Source organism: Podarcis bocagei (genome assembly GCF_964188305.1).
Source record: "Podarcis bocagei genome assembly, chromosome: 2".
Taxonomy (NCBI): Eukaryota; Metazoa; Chordata; class Lepidosauria; order Squamata; family Lacertidae; genus Podarcis; species Podarcis bocagei.
The window spans coordinates 20,043,267-20,065,940 of record NC_138126.1 but is presented as its reverse complement, the minus strand read 5'-3'; the positions used below and the strand labels follow the sequence as shown (position 1 = coordinate 20,065,940).

The 22,674-nt window shown below is 42.4% G+C and overlaps 2 protein-coding genes across 2 annotated transcripts in view; one reads left to right on the top strand and one right to left on the bottom strand.

Annotated features, from left to right (window-relative positions):
• The window catches only part of LOC308580708 (vomeronasal type-2 receptor 26-like), a gene marked incomplete at its 5' end in the record, with an annotated part of 196,714 nt that overhangs the window by 158,006 nt on the left and 16,034 nt on the right, over positions 1 to 22,674 (bottom strand). The window contains 3 exons of the mRNA XM_081182765.1: positions 13,173 to 14,566; positions 16,725 to 16,851; positions 19,268 to 19,495. Of these exons, the coding sequence (XP_081038891.1) occupies positions 13,662 to 14,566; positions 16,725 to 16,851; positions 19,268 to 19,495 (1,260 nt within the window). The 3' untranslated portion in view covers positions 13,173 to 13,661. The remainder of the gene's footprint in view (positions 1 to 13,172; positions 14,567 to 16,724; positions 16,852 to 19,267; positions 19,496 to 22,674) is intronic.
• On the top strand, positions 619 to 10,454 carry LOC308579671 (vomeronasal type-2 receptor 26-like; the record flags this gene model as incomplete). The annotated part of the gene is made up of 6 exons (XM_081180606.1): positions 619 to 815; positions 1,743 to 2,034; positions 2,891 to 3,085; positions 6,641 to 6,865; positions 7,711 to 7,837; positions 9,433 to 10,454. The coding sequence occupies 6 exons, from the start codon at positions 619 to 621 to the stop codon at positions 10,335 to 10,337; spliced, it is 1,941 nt and encodes a 646-aa protein (XP_081036732.1). The 3' UTR covers positions 10,338 to 10,454.

Here is a 22,674-nt window from a genome sequence, read left to right as displayed (position 1 = left end):
ATGGCCATCAGCCCCCAACAGTCAAGGATGATGGGAGTTGCAGGCCAGCAACATCTGTAGGGTCACAAATTTCCTACACTTCCGCTAAACTTTAATCCAAGTTCACTGTCCTTTCAGTTGTCCCAGGGGTAAGTGTGGCATAAACGTTTGCAAACATGTATTCTCCTGTGCATACGCAACAAAGAGGTGTTCTTATGTCCCCTGCAATTATTAATATCATGGTGATTGATTTGTGTTCCTGGGACCAACATCCCATAGGGTTTTATTTTTTAGAGGTCCCTTTTAAAATCAGTAATAATAGTTATAATAATATTGGAACTGAAAATCACTGATCATTTTTTGCACCAAACATGGAAAGAGAGGAACATCAATACAAATATACTGAGCTAATAAGGATGAGGGTTGGGGTTCTGACCATCAGAGCTGGTCTGCCAGTTAGATGTTTGATTGCCTCTTCTTTAGCACAGAGGCCAAGCTCCTCCTCTTTGAAGTCAGGCACAGAATGGGGCTTGCAAGGCAGTTGTATTTCCCCCCTGGAAGATCTCTTTGCCAGTGCACTTTCTGGATATACCATAAAGCCAAGTGAAGGAAGGTGCCCCTTGTTTGTTTGTGCCTAAAATGATCCTGCTGCTAATATCGCTTCACTGGTTTTTTGGGGTAGTAAAGTCTGAAAATGTAGACCTCTCATCCCTACGAACACCTCCAAATAATTATCTGAGTCCAGGAGATTACTTCATTGCTGGAGTTATACCTGTGAGGACAGCTCTGTATCCAACCCATGACTTCAAGTCTGACCCTGTCCATGACTTCATCCCGTAAGTGTTACTTGCTGTTAGCTTTAAATTGTTTCCAGTCAATTCCAATCTTCTCTGCTACAGTTTGTATTCAGAATCAGCAGCAGATTCTTAAGCAAATTGGTTTTGAAAAGTGATATGAAAGGTGAATGGAGAAGTGGAGGATTCATATGGAGAGATGAAGGAAATACGCTCCAGTGCTCACAGTGTTGTTGTTGTTTAGTCATTTAGTCGTGTCCGACTCTTCGTGAACCCATGGACCAGAGCGTGCCAGACACTCCTGTCTTCCACTGCCTCCCGCAGTTTGGTCAAACTCATGCTGGTAGCTTCACGAACACTGTCCAACCATCCCATCCTCTGTCATTCCCTTCTCCTTGTGCCCTCAATCTTTTCCAACATCAGGGTCTTTTCTAGGGAGTCTTCTCTTCTCATGAGGTGGCCAAAGTATTGGAGCCTCAGCTTCAGGATCTGTCCTTCCAGTGAGCACTCAGGGCTGATTTCCTTAAGAATGGAGAGGTTTGATCTTCTTGCAGTCTACGGGACTCTCAAGTGTCTCCTCACAATATCCGGACACAAACCTGGGTTTTCCAAACTTATTCTTGGCAAAATACTGTCCCCGCTTTGGTGAGATATGAGAGATGCTGTTTCACACAATTGTTGGTGTGAGTAACTCAATATGTTCTTTTCCATAAGTTATATAAAAAATCCAATTCTGAGTGGGGAGCAGATCCACCTTATTTGTACTGTAATATGCAATTTTACATCATAAGGAACTCGTTCTCTGAGTGTTAATTCTTATGTAGTTGAAATGTCACCATTCTCACAAAAAGGGAGGTAGTATCAGACTTGGGGGAACTCCAAAGTTTGCAAAAAATAAAATTTATGAAACAAAACGTCAGCCAGATGCAACATGTAGATGGTAGATGCTCAATTTCCTTTTCATTCCAGGATACTGGAAAGGAATTATGAACACATCCTGGCCATCTTGATTGCCATTGATGAAATTAATGAGAATCCCAAGCTCTTACCTAACATCACCCTTGGATACAGGATCTATGAAAATTGTTTCAGTGCCAGGACAGCCTCTGAAGCCACCATAGACCTGTTGTCGACTAGACATTGGGTGGTCCCTAATTTCAGGTGCGGAAGGCAAGGGAAGCTCCTGGCTGTTATTCAAGGAGGGGTCTTTGAAACCTTTTTCCAGATGGCAACCATGCTAAACATTTACGAGGTCCCTCAGGTAGGGAGAACAACATGGGCTGGGCAGAACAAATCTCAGACCAAATGCCTTAACTCTTGTGATTGAAAGTGGGGTTTACTTATCTACTTGCACTGCGTGCTTTCGAACTGCTAGGTTGGCAGGAGCAGGGACCGAGCAACGGGAGCTCACCCCATCGTGGGGATTCAAACCGCCAACCTTCTGATCGGCAAGCCCAAGGCTCTGTGGTTTATTTCTTTGCAAAGTGGGTTGCATTTCTAACTAAAATCTGGAGCTTGTATTTCAGATGGCTGGAAAGATATTGCGTTACCTGACAATGTTTTGGACTTGTTTTAAACCATTTTTAATCTTGAATTTTAAATCATTTAAATATTCCCTGGAATATTATCTTGAAGAACAGGAAACAAATAAAATAAGAACATGAATATAGCCAGTCAGAAGGAAGCAAGTACCATTGAGTTCTTGGTTTGGGTCATATGTGCATAAAAATTGTGTCAGGATGATAAAATGTCCAAATCCAATAAAAGTTTAGAAAATTGGTGATTTCTATAACCATTGTAAAATGAAGGCCAATTGTGGAAAATGAAAACAATATTCAAGTGGAAAATGCAGCAAACTTTGGTTGGTTTGGAAAAGTTCAAACAGTTGTACTCTAAACTGTCTCTAGAGGCAGTTCTGTAAGGGAACAAAATGTATACTGATGGGAAAGAAATATCAACAATCCTATACCCACTTTCCTGGGAATCAGTCCCATTGAACTCAGTGGGACTTTACATCTGAGTAGACAAACATGTGTAAGGTTGTGCTGTTAAGTAGAAGGCATTGTTGACTAGCAATGTTATTTCCAACACTAAACATTCTTTCCTTTCCTTACTAGCTGATTTATGGTTTTGTCAATAATATTCTGAGTGATGAAATTCATTTCCCCTCTTCCTACTGGATGAACCCCAAGGAAGCTCCACAGTTCAAGGGGATAGTGAAATTGCTGCTGCATTTCAGGTGGACGTGGATCGGTCTCATTGCTCCAGACAATGATGGCGGAGATCAGTTTGTGAAAACCATGAAGGCTGAGGTTTCTGGGAGTCCTATTTGTGTAGCCTTCACATATGCAATCCCACGGATATTTTCTGTTGAAATGAATGTTCCAAAAGACATACTTTTAAGTTGCGTAGCCCATCTGACTCAGAGGAAAGCCAACGTGATCATTTATTACGGCGATTCCGAATCAATGTTTCTGATGCCACATGGGCTGAAGGAAGTTGAAAGACAAAGCAATGCCTCTGTAGGGAAAGTGTGGATTTCCACAGCACTGTGGGGCTTCACCTTAACCACATCTTTCTCATACTGGGACATGACTTTCTTCCATGGCGCTTTGTCATTTGTCTTTCAAACGGACAAAAGGATAAAATCCCAGAAACTTTTCTTGACTGAAGATTGGGTTTTCCTTGATAGTGTTTAGCCAGACATATTTGAGTGCTCTCATACCCACCACAGATGGTCAAGGAAAACTTGGGAAAGGTGCATGCGAAGGGGAAACCTCCCCAAGGGTGGGATGGTTATGTCTGCTGAGAGCTACAATATTTATAATGCTGTCTATGTCGTGGCACATGCCTTACATGCTCTGATCACACCTGTATCTCACCACATGATGACTGCAAAAGAAGGTATACCGGGCCTTCTGAGTGTAGAGCCATGGCAGGTAAGAGTGGGAGAGATTCACTGAAATCACAACTGAAATAGGAAGAACATGTCTGTTGTTGTCACACACCTTTTTCTTTCACTTGGGCCATTTGTGTGTGTGGTACACACTCCTGTACCACTTTAACAGTCATGGCTTCCCTCAATGAATCATGGGAACTGTAGTTTTTTTTAGGGGTGCTGAGGTTTGTTAGAAGACCCCTATTCGCCTCACAAGGCTACAATTTGCAGAAATCCCTTGGCAGAGGGTTAGATTGTTAAAACAGTCTGGGAATTGTAGCTCTGTGAGAGAAATAGAGGTCTCCTAACAACTCTCCTTCACAAACCACAGTTCATGGGATTCTTTGGGAGAAGACGTGGCTGTTTAAAGTGTTGAAAGGCAGGCAAAAACTCCTGCTTATGTACATATAATAACTTAGTTCCATCTACCTCACAAGGTTGTTGTGGAGAAAGAAAGAAAAAGCAGGGAAGGCAATGGGCACATCCCTGAGCTCCTGGACAGAAAAGAAATATACATCTCTGGAATGTAGTATTCACAGGTTGTGTAGAGAAAAATAAACATGAGTGTTTTTTTGGGGGGAGGCTAGTTTAATTTCATTGTACACAGGTTGTACAATGACAATAAAGGTATTATTATTATTATTATTATTATTATTATTATTATTATTATTATTATTATGTAGAGATAAATAAACATGTACACATGAAAGCAGCTTTCCCCTTGCTTTAAGCATCTCAGCCCATCGCCTCCTCATATTTTACAGTAAAATAACAAAAAAACAAACATTTTCTACCCTATATATATATAAACAAGCTGAAAATACCCTAATTCAGTGCTTTTTCCTTGGGGGTACTCAAGGGTATGCAGTACCGGCACCTTTTTGGCTAGAAGAAAAGCACTGCCCTAACTGCGTGCAGTTAACTGCAGTTAGTCGCTGAGCCACCAATGCTCATCCTAACCTACTCCATAGGGCTGCTGTGAAGGTAAAAGCAGGAAGGGGAAAACAGTGTGCCAAATCTGACTCTCTGCGACCCCATGGTGCTGTTGTGCGCTCATCGCCTGTGTCCAACAGCATGGTGTTGCTGTTGCTGAATGCCAAGTTGCTCATAATAATAATAATTTATTTATACCCCACCCATCTGGCTGGGTTTCCCCAGCCACTCTGGGCAGCTTCCAACAAATATTAAAATACAATAGTCTGTTAAACATTAAAAGCTTCCCTAAACAGGGCTGCCTTCAGATGTCTTCTAAAAGTCTGGTAGTTGTTTATCTCTTTGACATCTGATGGGTTGGCGTTCCACAGGGCAGGCGCCATTACTGAGAAGGTCCTCTGTCTGGTTCCCTGTAACCTTGCTTCTCGCCAGAAGGCCCTCGGCACTGGACATCAGTGTCCGGGCTGAACGATGAGGGTGGAGACGCTCCTTCAGGTATACTGGGCAGAGGCCGTTTAGGTCTTTAAAGGTCAGCACTTTGAATTGTGCTCAGAAACGTACTCATTTGTGCTCATTCCTTATTCAGTTATGGGTGAGGGCACCAAGCTGGGGTGCATTACTGAGACTTGGGTTGGTGCAACTACATGACTACCTGGGTGGAGAAGAAAGCTTGCCATGGTTCACAGGAATTTATTCTTCCTCACCAGGAAACCTCTCTTTGCCTTGGAGCAGAAGTAGAGGGCCTGCATCTACTGCTGGGTCTGAGAGACAGGTCAGGGCCGCTGTTGGTGTACCACCCACTCATCTGTCCAAAAACTTCTCTGACACGGTTTTCTTTTTCTTTGCATTTCCTTTTCCCTCCAAGTTTTTATTTATACTCTTTAGGTTTATGCATTTCATTAGTTTTACAATCACTTTAACATTTCAAAATTTGACTTCCTTCGCCCTCTTCCTGTAGTTCCTTAAATTTATTTTTTAACAACTTCTGCATATCCAAATTCATTTAATTTGCTCATTTAATTATCTACTTTAAATATATACTCTTAAGAAACTGCAGGTTATTACAATAATCCTGCTAATGTTTTTATCTGTTTGCAATTTATCTGTAAATATTCAATAAACCATTTCCATTCTTTTATAAAAAGTTATCTTAATTTCTTATTCTTCCAGTAAATTTCACTATTTCTGCATATTCCGTAAGTTTTTGTATCCATTCTTCCTTTCCTGGGACTTCTGCTTCTTTCCAGTCTGGGGCAAGTAACATTCTTGCTGCTGTAGTAGCATACATAAATAAATTTCTATACAATTTAGGTAGCACTGTCCCTATAATTCCCAAAAGAAAAGCTTCTGGGTTTTTTTTACCAAAGTTATTTTGAACATCCTTTTCAATTCATTGTATATCATTTCCCAGTAAGCTTTAACCTTACTACAAGACCACCACATATGATAAAAAGAACCTTCTTTCTCTCTACATTTCCAAAACTTGTTTGATTTAGATTTATACATTTTTACCAGTTTACTCGGTGTTAGATACCAATGACATATCATTTTCATATAATTTTCTCTTCAACCATAACATGCTGTAAATTTTATATCCATATTCCACAATCGTTCCCATGCTTCCATGTCTATATTATGACCGATATCTATTGCCCAGTGCATCATTGAGGATTTTTCTTGCTCATCCTTTGTCTCCCATTCCAATAATATTTTATACATTTTAGACAGCACTTTTACATTACATTCCAACAGGTCTCTCTCCAGTTGCAATATTTGATCTCTGACACGGTTTTCAGCATGGTTCTGAAGGAATCCTGGCTGATAATTCTGGGTGACTTCAACATTCAAGTGGAGGCTACAGCCATATCACATCAATTCTAGGGCAGGGGATGGGGAAATAGAACAGTTGGAGACTGGAAATGAAAAGAGGAATGGGATCTTAATTGTTTTACCCATTTCGCAAATGTTGGCCTTCTCTCCCTGCCTCTCATTTCAGCTTCACCGTTTCCTGAGAACTGTCCGCTTTAACAGCACTACCATGGATGAAATATATTTTGATGAAGATGAGCTGGTAGCCAGCTATGATATTGTGAATGTGGTTGTGTTTCCTAACAATACTGTTTCACGGGTGAAAGTTGGCAAGCTGGAGACCCAAGCTTCCTCAGGTGTACAGTTGATTATTCACGAGGAGGCCATAGTGTGGCCCAACTGGTTTAATCAGGTGGGGAATATATCCTTTGTAAACCAAAACAAAACAAAAAGCACCCCCAAACTGATATAATTGTAGTTAAGGAAGTGAGCAGTGATCCTGGAGATGTCCAGTTCAAATGAACAATGAACAAATTAGCTCATCTCAGCTGTCAGGAATGAGCCAGTTCCTAGTGGAACTTTACAGCTGGCTGCAGAACAGAGAGGTTTAGATTTGACCCAGGAAGAACAGTGGCCTGTGCCGAATCCCCTGGACATTGGAATGCTGGTTGCCAAGGGAACAACTGAGAGTGGGCTGGAACACAGCCAAAGCTCTCAGGAAACTCAAACAGGTGTGAACAGACACAGAGACAGTATTGCGGAACCGGAAGCAGTTGGAGCTGATCCAATGTCTGAAGAGTCGGTGAATGGGAGGGCTGCTAGACAGGAAGCAAAACAAGTAAGGTGCAAAAGTTCAATATCTTCTGTAGGAACTGGAAGGAGTCTTCAGAAGGGTCATCTTGAGTGATAATGTTGGCAGCTTTGTTAGAACCATCTGGAGCTATCTGTTTGCTTTTGCAATAAATCCTCCTTTTTAATTACCTACGCTTACTGTGTTATCAAGCCCGGAACCTGGACTCCTGACATCAGCCTTAACCTCTCATTTGTTATTTGGACATAATAATCTTGGAATAAGATGCTATGCTGATCATTTTTAACAAGTACTTTGCAGCACCTTAAAAACTCAGAATGAATTGTGTCACATGCTCTTATGTTAAAATATATTTTGTTTGGGTTTCTATCATGATAGAAGGGTTTAGTAGCCACAGATAAAGCAGAAACTCCTCAAACCCTATTTGTTTTCTTGGTGCCCTTCAGACAAGGCCTCGTTCTGCCTGTACAGAAAGCTGCCAACCCGGATCCAGCAAAGTGGTGCCCGAAGGACAACCAATTTGCTGCTATAATTGTGACCCTTGTGTGGAAGGAACCATTTCTACCAAGGCAGGTAAATGATTTTGTAGGAACAGCAGACCCTGGGAGACTGAGGAGGAGGTTCAAAATGAAAGTAGTCAAGCTAGGCCAGAAAAGAATTCTGGCACAATTGGGACGATTTGCAAAACGGAGATCCAGAACACCAAGGTGCTGATTTTTCACAACACCTTTACATTTTTAATCTTCAGTTCTTGAGAATCAGTTCCAAGGCAATAATTTGCCTAATGCAATGTAGCCCCAAAGAGACTGAAGTTATAGCTTGTTCCCCTGCTAGGTACTCTCAGAAAGCCTCTGCTGCACCACATTCACCCATTCAAGCCACTAAACAGCATGTGGTCTGTGAAGGCTATTGACCATAATAGGGTTGTCCATCCCTACAACTCCTTTAACACTCAGGCCCTGGGTTGCTCTGGATGGGCCATATCAGTGGCTGTCTCAACCCAATTTATCTCAAGCCCCCCATTGCCATGTCCTGAATCAGGACTTCAGTTGAATCCAGTGCATAGTTTTAGAACAGTTTTCAGATTTTATGGCTGCAGTCTTTCAATGGCACAAAAATACATCTTGGCCATTTTGCCACAGCCACAGTTCTTTTTCTGTCCAATCATGCTTCGTTCTGAGTTGTTACAATGGTATTAAAATGCTGACTTCTAGTACTATTCCACTTTTCATTATTTCAGTAAAACACATCAGTGCACTGGGCGTTCCAGACCATTGTCTGAAGAATTCTTTTTAGTCCCCCCAGTTGTTCCTGCTCCGATTTAGACATCGCTGCACGACATTTCTTGACCAGTGCTTTGGAAGTTCATTTTAAAAAGGAACAGGTTTCAGTTCAAGTTAATCCCCCCCCCCAAAAAAACGAGCTGGTTCACTTCACGTTCAGTCAAGAGAACTTGTTTAGCTCACAAAAAGCAGGTCTTCCATGACTCACAGCCAAGATTGCCTCTGGCCTCTTCAGCAGCCTCATCTTTTGTAGCTGGAGTCAGTTAGGGCCCTATCCTCTCAGGCCAGGTGGGAAAAGGTCTGCAAGGTGGGGAGCAGGTCCTCCAGGACTTACAACCAAGATGGCTTACCCTGTTTAATTTGTACCAGCCAGGAAACTGTTAAACGGATTTCCATTTCACTTCTTTCTTTTAATGAAAGCTAAGTGTAATGAAAGCTAAGAGTATGGGGATAGCGGGGGGTTGAACATGAGGATGAACTATAAATTGTTCAAAGTTCTAGCCTGGAATGAATTTAATGTGTCATTAATTCACCCACAACTATGGCAACTGTATTATTCAGATATTTTTGAACTAGTTCAGCTGAACCAATTCATTCAAAGCACTAATTGTGGCCTTATGTAGCTCAACATCAACTCATTACCTGATGAATAACTATTTCTCCTGCTGTTCAGCTATGCTCCTCATTCTATAGATCTGACAGGCTCCAGTAGCCTACCGCCATTCTAGATTTGTTTGAGATGTTGCGCGGGATGTGAAGTAAAAGGCAGAATGTTGAGTAAAACTACACAAAAGCAAATCAAGCGGCCTCATTTATGTAGGGAGATTCTTGTTAATAATGAAAACTATTGACATTCGATGTACTTAAATTATTAATTCCTTTCAGATGAAGACCATTGTCATCAGTGTCAAGAAGATCAATACTCAAACGATGACAAACATCAATGTATCCTCAAGACTACAGTCTTCCTCTCCTATGAAGAACCTCTGGGGTTTACCTTGGTTTTCTTTGCCCTAATTTTGTGCCTAACCACAGGTTCTGTTTTGGGAATCTTCATTAAAAACCAAGACACTCCACTAGTTAAAGCCAACAACCAAACTCTCACTTACATCCTCCTTGTTTCTCTCCTGCTTTCCTTTTTGTCCTCCTTTCTATTCATCGGCCAGCCTCAAAAGGTTACCTGCCTTCTCCGTCAAACTGCCTTCAGCATCATCTTCTCAGTTGCCGTCTCGTCTGTGCTGGCAAAAACTATAACTGTGGTTTTGGCATTCATGGCCACGAAGCCAGGGAACAGCATCCGGAAGTGGGTGGGAAAAAATTTGGCAAACTCCATTGTCCTCTTCTGTTGCAGCATTCAGTTTGGCATCTGCATTGCTTGGATCGGAATCTCTCCTCCATTCCCAGAACTGGACATGGATTCGCAGGTCAGACAGATAATATTGCAATGCAATGAAGGGTCCATCGCTATGTTTTATTGTGCCCTTGGCTACATGGGCCTTCTGGCTGCAATCTCTTTTACTGTAGCGTTCCTAGCCAGGAAGCTTCCTGGGGGTTTCAACGAAGCCAAGTTTATCACCTTCAGCATGCTGGTGTTTTGCAGTGTTTGGGTCTCCTTTGTGCCAACTTACTTGAGCACCAAGGGGAAATACATGGTGGCTGTGCAGATCTTCTCCATCTTGGTTTCCAGTGCTGGGTTACTGGTTTGTATCTTCCTTCCCAAATGCCACATCATTGTTCTTCGGCCTTATCTGAATACAAAGGAGCACCTAATGATGAAAAGGAAAAATTAGGGTTGTCTAAAATGTAGGCCCCAGTCCCATTTCAGAGGTGCACATGAGGAGCCAACGAATTCAGATATTTGGGGTGTGGGGGTGTTTTAAACACATAAAAAACCTTAGTATGACACAACCATTTTTCCTGAGAGCAATTTCCCCTGAGAATGGTCTACTGTTCTTTCTAGGGGTATTCTGTGTATAATGTCAAACATGCAGCAGGGATACTTTCATTTACTTTCATTATTTCAATGGAAAACATATGTTTCTCATTAAAATGTGACTTTATTACAATACAATGTTAGTAAAACAGAAACACTGAGCAAGACCAAGGCCATATTAGTCTCTAGTTGACCTCTGAAACCTTTTCCAGGCACATCATGGGAAACATCTCCTGAAGACTGAAGGCTGTGGCTTAGCTGTTAAGCACCGATAACTACCCAAATAGATTTGTCAAAAGGAACATATATTTGTATGAATGACTGGAGTCTTGGTTGATAGATTTGGGTACTGGGATTGCCCAACATGTCAAAAGAGTGTTTGGGCGACCCAGAAAAGACAATTCAGCTTACATTGCCAACCTTTGCAACTGACAGCCTTGTAAATATTCCTGAATCATATTTTTCTGCGCATGTCATGATTTACCTGTACAAACCATTTCAGTGACATTTCTGTGACAATTATATGGGTAGCCCTTTGGACACCGACCAAGCGTTCAAAATCTTTGACACACATGTGATTGGGGTTCTTCTTTTTTGAGGTGAGAAATCTCTTTTGCAGCAGATCAACTAATGATCAAGGCTTTCAGATATGCTTGGTTGCAAAATTCCAGTTTTCTTTTCCTTCTTCTCTGACTGACTAGAGAGCCTCTTAAGGGACTGTGAGCCCATTTGAAATCAAGGGAGATTGTATTTTATTTTTGCTCACAATATTGTATGTTGCTTTGAGTTGCTGTGGCAAAAAAAGTGACCAATAAATTTAATAAATTGTTGTTGTTGTTAGTAGCTTTTCTCACAGAGTGACCCATTAAAAGCAAAATAAAAAGCTAAAAACACAAATGTAGAGACAATGGCAGGACTTACAGAGCTTGCCTTACTCAAAGAGGCCACAATGCAACCCTTCAAATTAAGGGCCAAAAGTCTGAGTAAAGAGAAACATCACTGTATGATGTCTAGGATGGTGCCAGACCATCCACAAGGAGAGCATTTCACAAGCAGGGGGCCACCACTGGTTTTGGGGTTGCCACCCTCCAAACATCCAATGGAGGAGCACATGCTGGGCCCTGATTGTGTTTGCAGGGTCTGGAGTGGTTCATGCAAGCAAAGGTGGTACTTGAGGTAGTGGGGTCCTGAGCTACATAAGGCTTTAATAGGTCAAAACTGGCATTTGAATTGAACCTGGAAACTAATTGATAGCTAGTGCAGTGTTCAGACTGCCTTACCCAAGTCAACAACTTGGTGTCAGGAATGAGCTAGCTCCAAGTGGAACTTTACAGCCAGCTGCAGAATACAGGCAGGAACAGAGAGGTTTAGATTTGACACAAGCTGAGCATAGGCCAGAGCTGCCAGCATCGACTCCCTCTGACCTTGGATGGCTGGTTGCCAAGGGAACAACTGAGAGCGGGATGGAACACAGCCAAAGCTTTCAGGAAGCTCAAACAGGTACATACAGAAACAGAGACAGTCTTGCAGAACAGGAAGAGCTTGGAGCTGATCCAATAAGTCCGAAGAGTTGGTGAATGGGAGGGCTGTTGGACAGGAAGCAAAACAAGAGACGTAAGGAGAGAAGGTTCAATATCTTCTATAGGAACCGGAAGGAGTCTTCAGAAGGGTCATGTTGAGTGATATTGTCGACAGCTTTGTTAAATCCTCCTTTTTAATTACCTATGCTTACTTTGTTATCAAGCTGGGACCTGGACTCCTGACACCTGGCAATTGAATTTTGCATCAGCATCCATTTCTGAACCATCTTCAAAGGCAGCCTCACATATAGCAAATTTTTGCACCAGCATCCATTTGGCACCAGCATCCATTTCTGAACCATCTTCAAAGGCAGCCTCACATACAGCAAATTGCAGTAGTGATGTATGGAAGTGAGAGCTAGACCATAAGGAGGCTGATCGCTGAAGAATTGATGCTTTTGAATTATGGTGCTGGAGGAGACTCTTGAGAGTCCCATGGACTGCAAGAAGATCAATCCTATCCATTCTGAAGGAAATCAGCCCTGAGTTCTCACTGGAAGGACAGATCATGAAGCTGAGGCTCCAATACTTTGGCCACCTCATGAGAAGAGAAGACTCCCTTGAAAAGATACTGATGTTGGGAAAGATGGAGGGCACAAGGAGAAGGGAACGACAGATGACGAGATGGTTGGACAGTGTTCTCGAAGCTACCAGCATGAGTTTGACCAAACTGCGGGAGGCAGTGGAAGACAGGAGTGCCTGGCGTGCTCTGGTCCATGGGGTCATGGAGAGTCGGGCACGACTAAACGACTAAACAAAAACAAAGTGTATCCCATTTCTTCCCCCCACTTACTCTTTGAAATCACCCCACTTCCTTTTATGTCATACTTTAGGCACCGCTTGAGAGCATTGTGTGTCTCTTTTGCAGTTGCATTCCAAATACAGTGGACGCTCGGGATGCGAACATGATCCATGCAGGATGCACATTCGCAACCCGCAGCATCTGCAACCCGCAGCAGCGTGTCTGTGCACACGTGGGTTGAAATTTGGCACTTATGCGCATGTGCAAAGTATGATTTAGCGGTTCTGCGCATGCGCGACCGCCGAAACCCAGAAGTAACCCATTCCGGTACTTCCGGGTTTCAGCAGTCCGCAACCAGAAAAAACACAACCTGAAGCGTCTGTAACCCGAGGTATGACTGTATTTTATTGATGAAAAAGCAGACAGTTTAATGTATTTCCTGCAGATGGCAGTGTCGATCTTAACACAGTGTGCATCTTTAAGTAAAAGACATTTAACTAATTTACCTCAGTCGGTGCCTGTAAACCTGAAATCTGTAATTCAATATGATGTGGAAGAAGAAAAGTATTTGAACTATAAATTGTAGCGCTTTCAGGGAAGATTCCTCCTTATCTACTTCAGTTTATACAAGGTGGTTAGGATCCCAACCAACCACATACACCTCACTAAAATAGTTAATCAGCTTAGCAGAAATCAGGAAGCCATCTGCTGTCTGCTTTGGTAATGTAGCATTTTATATGCTGGGTTGGGTGGGGGTTGGCTTCCCATGTGAGCACGTAAAAAGATTAACCATCTATCTGAGCGTTTTCACATTCCAGTCTTTGAGAAGGTTTCGCTCCCCCCTTGCTTTACCTCAACCTTAATCTTTGCTTTTCAACATCAGGTGCTCTTTTGTATTCAAATCAGGCCTCAGTACAAGAATGTAGCATTTGGGAAGGAAGATGCAGCCCAGTAACCCACCACTGGAAGCCAAGATGGAGAAGATCTGCACAGCCACCATGTATTTCCCCTTGGTGCTCAAGTAAGTTGGCACAAAGGAGACCCAAACACTGCAAAACACCAGCATGCTAAAGGTGATAAACTTGGCTTCGTTGAAACCTCCAGGGAGTTTCCTGGCGAGGAAAGCAACCGTAAAAGAGATGGCAGCCAGAAGGCCCATGTAGCCAAGGGCAGAGTAAAACAAAGTGACGGACCCTTCATTGCACTGCAGAATTGTCTGTGTGACCTGGGAATCCATGTCCAGTTCTGGGAAGGGGGGATACATTCCGATCCAGGCAATGCACATGCCAAACTGAATCAAAGTACCAAAAAGGACAATACCATTTGCCAAACCCTTTCCCACCCACTTCCTGATGCTGTTCCCTGGTCTTGTGGCCATGAATGCCAAAACCACAGTTATAGTTTTTGCCAGCACAGAAGAGACGGCGACCGAGAAGATGATGCTGAAGATGGTTTGGCGGAGAAGGCAGGTGACCTTTTGAGGCTGGCCAATGAATAGAAAGGAGGACAAAAAGGAAAGCAGGAGAGAAACAAGGAGGATGTAAGTGAGGTTTCGGTTGTTGGCTTTAACAAGTGGAGTGTCTTGGTGTTTAATGAAGATTCCCAAAATAGTACTTGTGATTAGGCACAAGAGTAGGGCAAAGAAAACCAAGGTAATCCCCAGGGGTTCTTCATAGGAGAGGAAGACTATAGTCTTGGGGAAGCACTCATCCCTCTCATTGTTTGAGTACTGATCTTCTAGACACGCAAGGCAGTGTTCTGCATCTGAAAGAAAGGAAAAATATTTCAATACCCCAAACATCAAATATTTTCCTTGTTAAAACATTCAAAAATGTAGCATTTTCTTTTTGTAATAGTTTTATTCAATATTCTCTCTCTCGAATTTCCTAATGAACTTTTCTCACGGATACAGCATGAAATCAGTTTTCTGGAGCCTGTCAGATCTAGGGAATCAGGAATCATAGGCATAGCTGTCAAGTGTCCCTTATTTGAAGGGACAGTCACTTATTCCAGCGCCATGTCCCACTTCTGTCCCTTATTGATGGATGTCCCTTAAATGTCCCTTAAATGATGTCCCTTAAATTTCAAAGGAAGCAGCTCCTCTCCCTCCCTCCCTGCCGGCCAGGGAGGAGGGAGGCTCCAACTGTGTTGCTTGGCTGTGTTGCTCACCCAATAAGGAGTCTTAAGAACGACTGGGGGGTGGAGCTTGCATGCCTTGTGCTGATCAAATCGGCTGCGTTCCCTGGGGACTCGCCTTTGCTCAGCGCTTCCCAGCGGAGAGGTGACGGTGGTTTTCCTTGAGGCTTTGTTTGGCTGCTGGCTGGGCTTTCTGCCTTTGGCTCAGAGAGGCTCAGAAGTTGAACATACCTATGCTGAGTGCTCGGATAGGAATCAGATAGATACGTCATCGACGGCCCACTCACCCTTGCCGGCGAAAAGGTCTATCTGGAGCGGGGGCACATGGTGGGGGGAAAGGAAAGGAGATCTCGTCGGGGGGGGGAGGCTGTGTGTGTGTGGCTAGTTAATGCAAGCTGAGGGGGTTTTTGAATGCTGGATGCCATTTTGTTGCACGTGCTGCTGCAAACTTTGCAGTGCAAAGCCAGGCCGGGGAGCCATCTTAAGTTGAGGCGGCATAGGCCTTTTGGTGCATGTGATTCAGATTCTATTCAGTTGAACCTCTGGTTACAAAGTTGGTTGGACAGTGTTCTCGAGGCTACCAGCATGAGTTTGACAAGACTGCAGGAGGACAGGAAGACTGGAGTGCCTGGAACAGGTGAGGCTGCAGGTCCCTTATTATGGCTGCTGATCCCTTATTTTCAAATCTGTAAGTTGACAGCTATGATCATAGGATCATAGCTGAAGTGCAGGGAAAATAGTTACTTATCAGATAATGGACTGCTGTTGAGCTGGATACGGTCAAGACTTATACTGCAGAGTGGCTGGGAAAACCCAGCCAGATGGGAGGGGTATAAATAGTAAATAATAATAATAATAATAATAATAATAATAATAATAATTAGTCAAAGCTGAAACAAGGACTACTTGAACCATATGTTTTGACAGCCCGGTCCTGTGATGCACTTTGTTGTGGAAGTCAAAGTTAAATACTACTAGAAGCCAGGCCTTATACCACTGCAATATTGTGGGTAGCAGTGCTGCACCACAACTCATGGGAAAAGCATGATGGGGTTGGGACAAGAGATTCAGTTATGAGAAATGACTGAGGCATCTTTCCAAACTGAGTACCATGCATCGTGGTCAATTCATACATATACACATCATTTTTTGTGTATGCTGCCTTTCCATAGTTAAAACCGTGATCAAGGCAGCTTGCAACATGTAGCACTTTACAAAATTTCAAACGGTAAGAAAGATAGTCGTTAACAATAAAGAAAACACATCAAAATGTGCCCTAGCAATCTGAACAATTTCCACATTAAATCATAGTAAGATCTAAAAAGAAAGACACAAGAAATTGATATCAATGATGGCAACAAGCGATACCTCAACCCTAGAGCCCGTTCAGCAGCCTCAAGCTTTTGTAGCTGGAGTCAGTCCAAGCCCGGCCCGGCCAGGTGGGAAAAGGCCTGCAAGGCAGCCATGATGGTCTCAGGAAGTTGGATGACTAAAAGTGGTGGTTTAGCAAAGGTTCCCTGCAAGCACCTAGAAGAGGAGTAAGGTTGAACTTGAGCCCATTTGGGTCTCTACTCCTAAGCAGTGCATCTGACAGATGATTGCCCTGAAACTGTTTCACCAGAACTGAAATTTTAAAGGTAACTGTTCTGTGGAAATCTGCATCTTGAAATTCTGGATCTGGATTTTGCAAAGACGACTGCTGTACTTTCTACTTGGCAAACATTTCTTTTCAGGCCTAGCATTACTACGTTCACAATGAAGCTGCTGCTCCCTCAAAGCCGTTTACCTGTGTGAGTAGAAATGGTTCCTTCCATGCATGAGACACATTTATAGCAGCAAACGGGCTTTGTTTCTGGCACCACCTTGTGGGAGCCAGGCTGGCAACTTTCTGTACAAGTAGAACAAGGCTTGGTCTGAAGGGAATCAAGAAAACAAAGAGTATTTGAGGAGGTTCTGCTTTGTCTGAGGAAATTAAGAAATTTTGGATAGTAGTACATGAAGAACTAAAGAAGATGTTGAAAATATCAATAACAAAAAAACCAGAGACATATCTCCTTGGATTGATAGATGAAGAGATCCCACTGGGGGGGATTTTTCTATATGCAAGTCCAGCTGCTAGAATAGTGATTGCTGCTAGGTGGAAGTCACAAACTATACCTACAAAGGAGGAACGGATTTGTAAACGAAATGAATATTTAATTTTGGCAAAATTAACTGCTTTAATAAGAAATCAGTTGAATCAAAAATTAAAAAAGGAGTGGAAATGTTTTGATGAATATATGGCAAAATATTGCCCCCCAAAAGATACGCTAATATGCCTAGAAGTACTGAATGGAAGAAAAATTAGTAGGGAAAGATAATAAGAATATATAGATGATTTGAGAAGATTGTAGAATGCAAAGATTATTGTAAATTGTATAATGTGGAGGAAATCAAGTGGGGGTGGAGGGAAGTGGGAGGAAGGAGAAAAGAATAATATGATGGATTGAGGAAATATAAATGTAAATGTATGGGGGGATGGGGAAGAAATGGTGTTGGCTTTGGTACATCTGTCTTGTAAAGTAATATATGAAAACAAATAAAAAAGGAAAGGGGGGGGGACACCAAAAAGAGAGAGAATAAATCATCCTATTCTGATGGTCCTGTGTCTTGTCTGAGTTGAATCTTACTCTCTCCTGTGATTGAAGAACAAGGCCTGCCCAAGCCATTTTGCTTTCATGAAGAACTGGACATAAGACTACAAGAACAGCATTCTGCATCAGGTCAATGGTCCATCTGGTGCAGCATCCTTCTTCCCAAAGAGGCCAACCAGATGCCTGTGGGAAACCAGCAAGCGGGACCTAACCACAAGAGCATCTTTCCCTCCTGTAGCTTCCAGCAACAGATACCCAGAAGCACTGTTGCCTCTTCCAACTATGGAGGCACAACATCATTATCATGGCCAGCATCCATTGATGGAACAAACTTGCTCCACTCCATTACACATGCTGGACTGGCAGCTGAATTTTGCTTCATTGTTTGTTGTGGGACAGCATCTTCCTCCACACCCGAGGGCAAAAGAGTAGCCTAAAGCACTGCAGAACACATAGCTCTTTCCTCCATCGCCTCAACACCACCCTGTACTTGTTAGCACCCAGTGAATGGGGCAACTGTCTCATTTTGCCCAATGGTAGAGCTGGCACTGTCAGAGCACTTCCCCCAGAGTGTCACCAGTTTAGGTGGACTCTAGTCTACAAAATCTTAGGTGGCAATTTATTTGCCAATGTTCAAAATGCTGTAAAGTGGTTCTTCTAATCTTATATGCAGAACTTATGACACAGAATTTTAACCCCTATATTGCAAATGAGAGGCTGTGAGACAGTGATTTGAATGAGACCACTGACAGAGTTTGTTGTTAATTTTCTTATTATTGTTAATTTTTCTGAATAATTTATCAATCACCTTCTAGAGCCATGTTTCCCAACCTTGGGTCTCCAGCTGCTTTTGGACTACAACTCCCATCATCCCTGACCACTGGTTCTGCTAGCTAGGGATGATGGGAGTTGTAGTCCAAAGCGACCCAAGGTTGGGAAACACTGTTCTAGAGAATCGTCTCAAGGCGATGTGCAATTAAAGCAGCCAATACATTTAAAACAAAGCTAAAACAATACAGACTCATTAGTCATCTGGGAAAGACCAATTTGTCATCTGGGAAAGCCTGTCAGAACCAAAATGTCTTCAATTGCTTCCAGAAAATGCAGAGCTTGACAGGAACGCCATTCCACAAGGACAGCTACATTCAAAGTCCTGCTCCAGAGCTGGTTTCTGACATTGTTGGAACTTGCAGGAGAAACTTTCTCACAGATTGCAAGGATCTCATGGATCAAAGGAGATAAAAGGATGATTGTTCGGTTCGGTTCACAGGGTCCACACTTAGCTACTACATTACACCAGCTTGTAAAATGCAAATACATTAAAAGGTAAAGGTACCCCAGTCTGTATGGGCCAGTCGTGTCCGACTCTAGGGTTGTGCGCCCATCTCACTTAAGAGGCCGGGGGCCAGCGCTGTCCGGAGACACTTCCGGGTCACGTGGCCAGCGTGACAAAGCTGCTCTGGTGAGCCAGCACCAGCGCAGCACACGGAAATGCCGTTTACCTTCCTGCTATAAAGTGGTACCTATTTATCTACTTGCACTTGGGGTGCTTTCGAACTGCTAGGTGGGCAGGAGCTGGGACCAAAAGATGGGAGCTCACCCCACCGTGGGGATTCGAACCGCCGACCATATGATTGACAAGTCCTAGGCACTGAGGTTTTACCCACAGCGCCACCAGTGAATACATTACACCCACCTTATTAAACCAGTTGGGCCACACGATGGTCTCCTCATGAATAGTCAGCTCTGGGCCTGAGGAGGCTTGGGTCTCCAGCTTCCCCACTTTCACTCTTATGGCGGTTTCGTTAGGAAACGTGACCAAATTCACAATACCATAATCAGCTACCAGCTCCCTATCTTCATCAAAATACACTTCGTCCATGGTCGTGCTGTTGAAGCGGGTGCTTCTCAGAAAAGGGTGAAGCTAGAGGAGCAATAATTTCAAGATGGGTAATTAAACTGTTTTATTTCGTTCTTTTCATTTATGAATCACTTGCCATGAAGCATCCCAATGCAATTAACTATTTGGAAGTCCAAAATCTGTAGGAAACATTGGATGAGGGGATTTTCCGAAGTCTGTGTAATTCAAAACTTGGGTCTTGTTCTTTCATGTGGTAGTTTATGTCCAACCACCATGACTATCTGCCTCAATGCACAGTTAATGTGCCAAGATAAACCAAACAAATACATAGCGAGAGGTTTGAATGCTCTGACCCAAACTACTAATCTACAAAGGTGGTTTCCTACTGTCTCTTTCCCTGTTTTGTCCTTGCCTCTTTCCTGCCAGCCTCCACTGGGAGCAGGTCATTTGGCCAAATCTCCCTGTGGGCAGGGTTGCCATATTCCCCAAACTGAAAATCTGGACAAACTTGTAGAGCGTTTTTTGTGAACATCTCCACCCAAAATTAAAAATTATTGGGAAATGATGTATAATGAATTGAAAAATATGTTCAAGATAACTTTTGTTAAAAAGCCAAATGCATTTTTGTTAAATATTATAGGACAGGAACTGCCAAAAGAACGAAAGAAGTTATTTATGTATGCCACAACGGTGACTAGGATTCTACTAGCCCCCAAATGGAAAGATAACAAGATACCAATAAAAGAATCTCAAGTTAAAGTTATGGAATATGCAGAAATGGTGAAACTTATGGGAAGACTTAGAGACAGTGACAGTAGAGACTTTTTTAAAAATTGGGAACCATTCATGCTGTATTTACAGAAATAATGTAAAGAAGTTGACTCACTAGCAGGGTTTGAGTAAACACTCACAATTTAGAAAACAAATGTAAAGGTTAAGAAACAATAAACTGTAAATTAAATTAAATGGAAATTCTAACTTGAAAGAAGGTATGCTATAAAAATGATAAGAATATAAGAGTATTGAGTTAAAAGATTACAAAAATAAGGAAAAATAAATTAAGCAGAAGCAGCAAATATTTAAAAAACCAGAAGGGGAAGTTGAGGGGAGTCATGGGGGGATTTTGATTCTTTTATTATTATTATTTTATATGATGAATGTGTTGAATATTAATGTGTAAAATTAATAAAATTTGTTTAAAAAAACAAGATGCAATAGTGACGTGGTTGACTAGGGAGGAAGTGGGTGGGATCCTTAATTGGGAGCACTGCCATTTGTAGGAAATGGATTGTTTGTTCTCTCGCTGTGATCATTAAAGTTTCTAACTGGTAAGAAGATTCCTTTCCCGGGACTTCCGGGTTGGCGCCTCCGGCAATGGCGGAGCTCCTCCGTTCGGGAGGAACTTGCTCTGTGAAAAACAGGGTCTGACCGCCACGGCGAAGGTGGAGACCCATCGAAATCACAAGCGGGAGAAGCTTGTGAACCTGGGATTCGGCTGGCACCTTTTGCGCCTCCCCTACTCGCGGGGAAACCCTGTTTTGGGGATCCAGAGCGACGTGGGGTGAGTGGCGTGGTGCTTTGAATCGACTGCTTCTTTCACGGAGTGAAGCCGCATTGCTGTTGCCGGAGAGCGCTGACCTTTTCCTGTGGACAATTGGATTTTAAACAACTACCCGTGAGTAAAACGGAAAATTGGATTTTTAAATACATTAATTTGGCACTGAAGCAGGAAGGTCATAAACAGGAAGTCTGCCTTCCGTTTTTGTAAATAGACTGAAGCAAAGATGTTACAAGTTAAAGTCTTTGAAAGCTTTTGGCAAAGGATTAAATTTCCATCGGTTTAAAATACAAAACCCCCCTTGGAAGCAGGAGAAAAGGGGGAAATTTTGGACCTAGTGAGCCTGCAGGAGAGAGTGAAAAATCAAATTACCACTGCTCTGAACCTGGGAACAGGCTGCCAGATGACGTTTGGAGAGAGTGCATTTGACAGAACGGATTTGACAGCTAGCTAAATAAGAGTAAGATACTGTTTCCATTGTCCTCCTCTGCGTTTAAAAAAGAGGAAAAGTAACTGAAAATTTATCTTTAATGCTTGAGTTGTGCCTGAAAGAACTAATACAAGTGGAGACTGTTTCCCTCTAGAGGGAGCTTTTGAAACTGTTACAGGAGTGTAACTGGGGGATTTCCAGCTGCAGATAAGAATTCTGAGAACCAGAGTTTGACCTTGGACCATTTAAAAATGTTGACAGGAGAGGCCATTGTGACTGTTTTATGTAAGATAAGCTGTTCGCTGGGACAGCTTCACAAGAAGATGGATGACATGACTTTTAAAGTTGATAATTTGGAACAGAAAGTGACTAATTTGAGTCAAAAAGCGAACACCAACACAGAAATAATTCAGGACTTGGTACAGGAACCCATTTTGGCAGGACAAATGGTGGAGGAGAAGGAGGAGAAGAAGAAAGCTGATGTTGTTGAACATAAAAAAATACAAGTGAGATCCGTGGCTTTACAGAAGCAAATTGAGGACTATAAATTGAGGCCTTTTATGATTGAATTTAGGAAAATTCAGACTCTGAGGAATGGATCCCGGCTTGGACTAAAGAAGGAAAGTTGGAAAGATCCCTCTATGCAGGGATTAACTGACTTTTGGGACATGGACTCGGGTCTGGAGGAGATTGAAGTTTGGGGGGCCTTTGGATTTGGAGGAACCTTGAAATATTCCCTGAAATACTTTATGGACTGTAGCTTCAACTATGGAAATTTGGCTGATCTGTTCAGAAGGAAGAAAAGGATTGACAGGTTGGAGTTTCCCCGAGATTTGCTCTTTAGCATTAAAGAAAATGAAGAAGACATGCAGAAGGGACTTGGAAAAGAGTTAAGAGCCTCGGACATAAGATCACCAGGTTGATGGACTTTATGGAGTTGACGGAAAGGACTGGCAGAATCAGAAACCAGGGAGAGGAGATGGTGGAAGAAGATTGGAAAATTTAAAGTTTATATATAGACAAATGGTAAAACTAATGAGTGATAGAAAAATGGTGGAATGATTTTTTATGGTCTTAGCAGAAATGTTATAAGGAGTTAAGCATATATAAGTATTTTAGTTTTAATGGAAAATAAGGTTAAAAAATATGTTATTTACAATATGATAAAAAATGGAGAAAGATGGAAAGGATTTGCTGAAACAATTAATAGAAGTGGAATACAAAAAGGGAGGTGAGAGGAGGTCGAGGAAACAA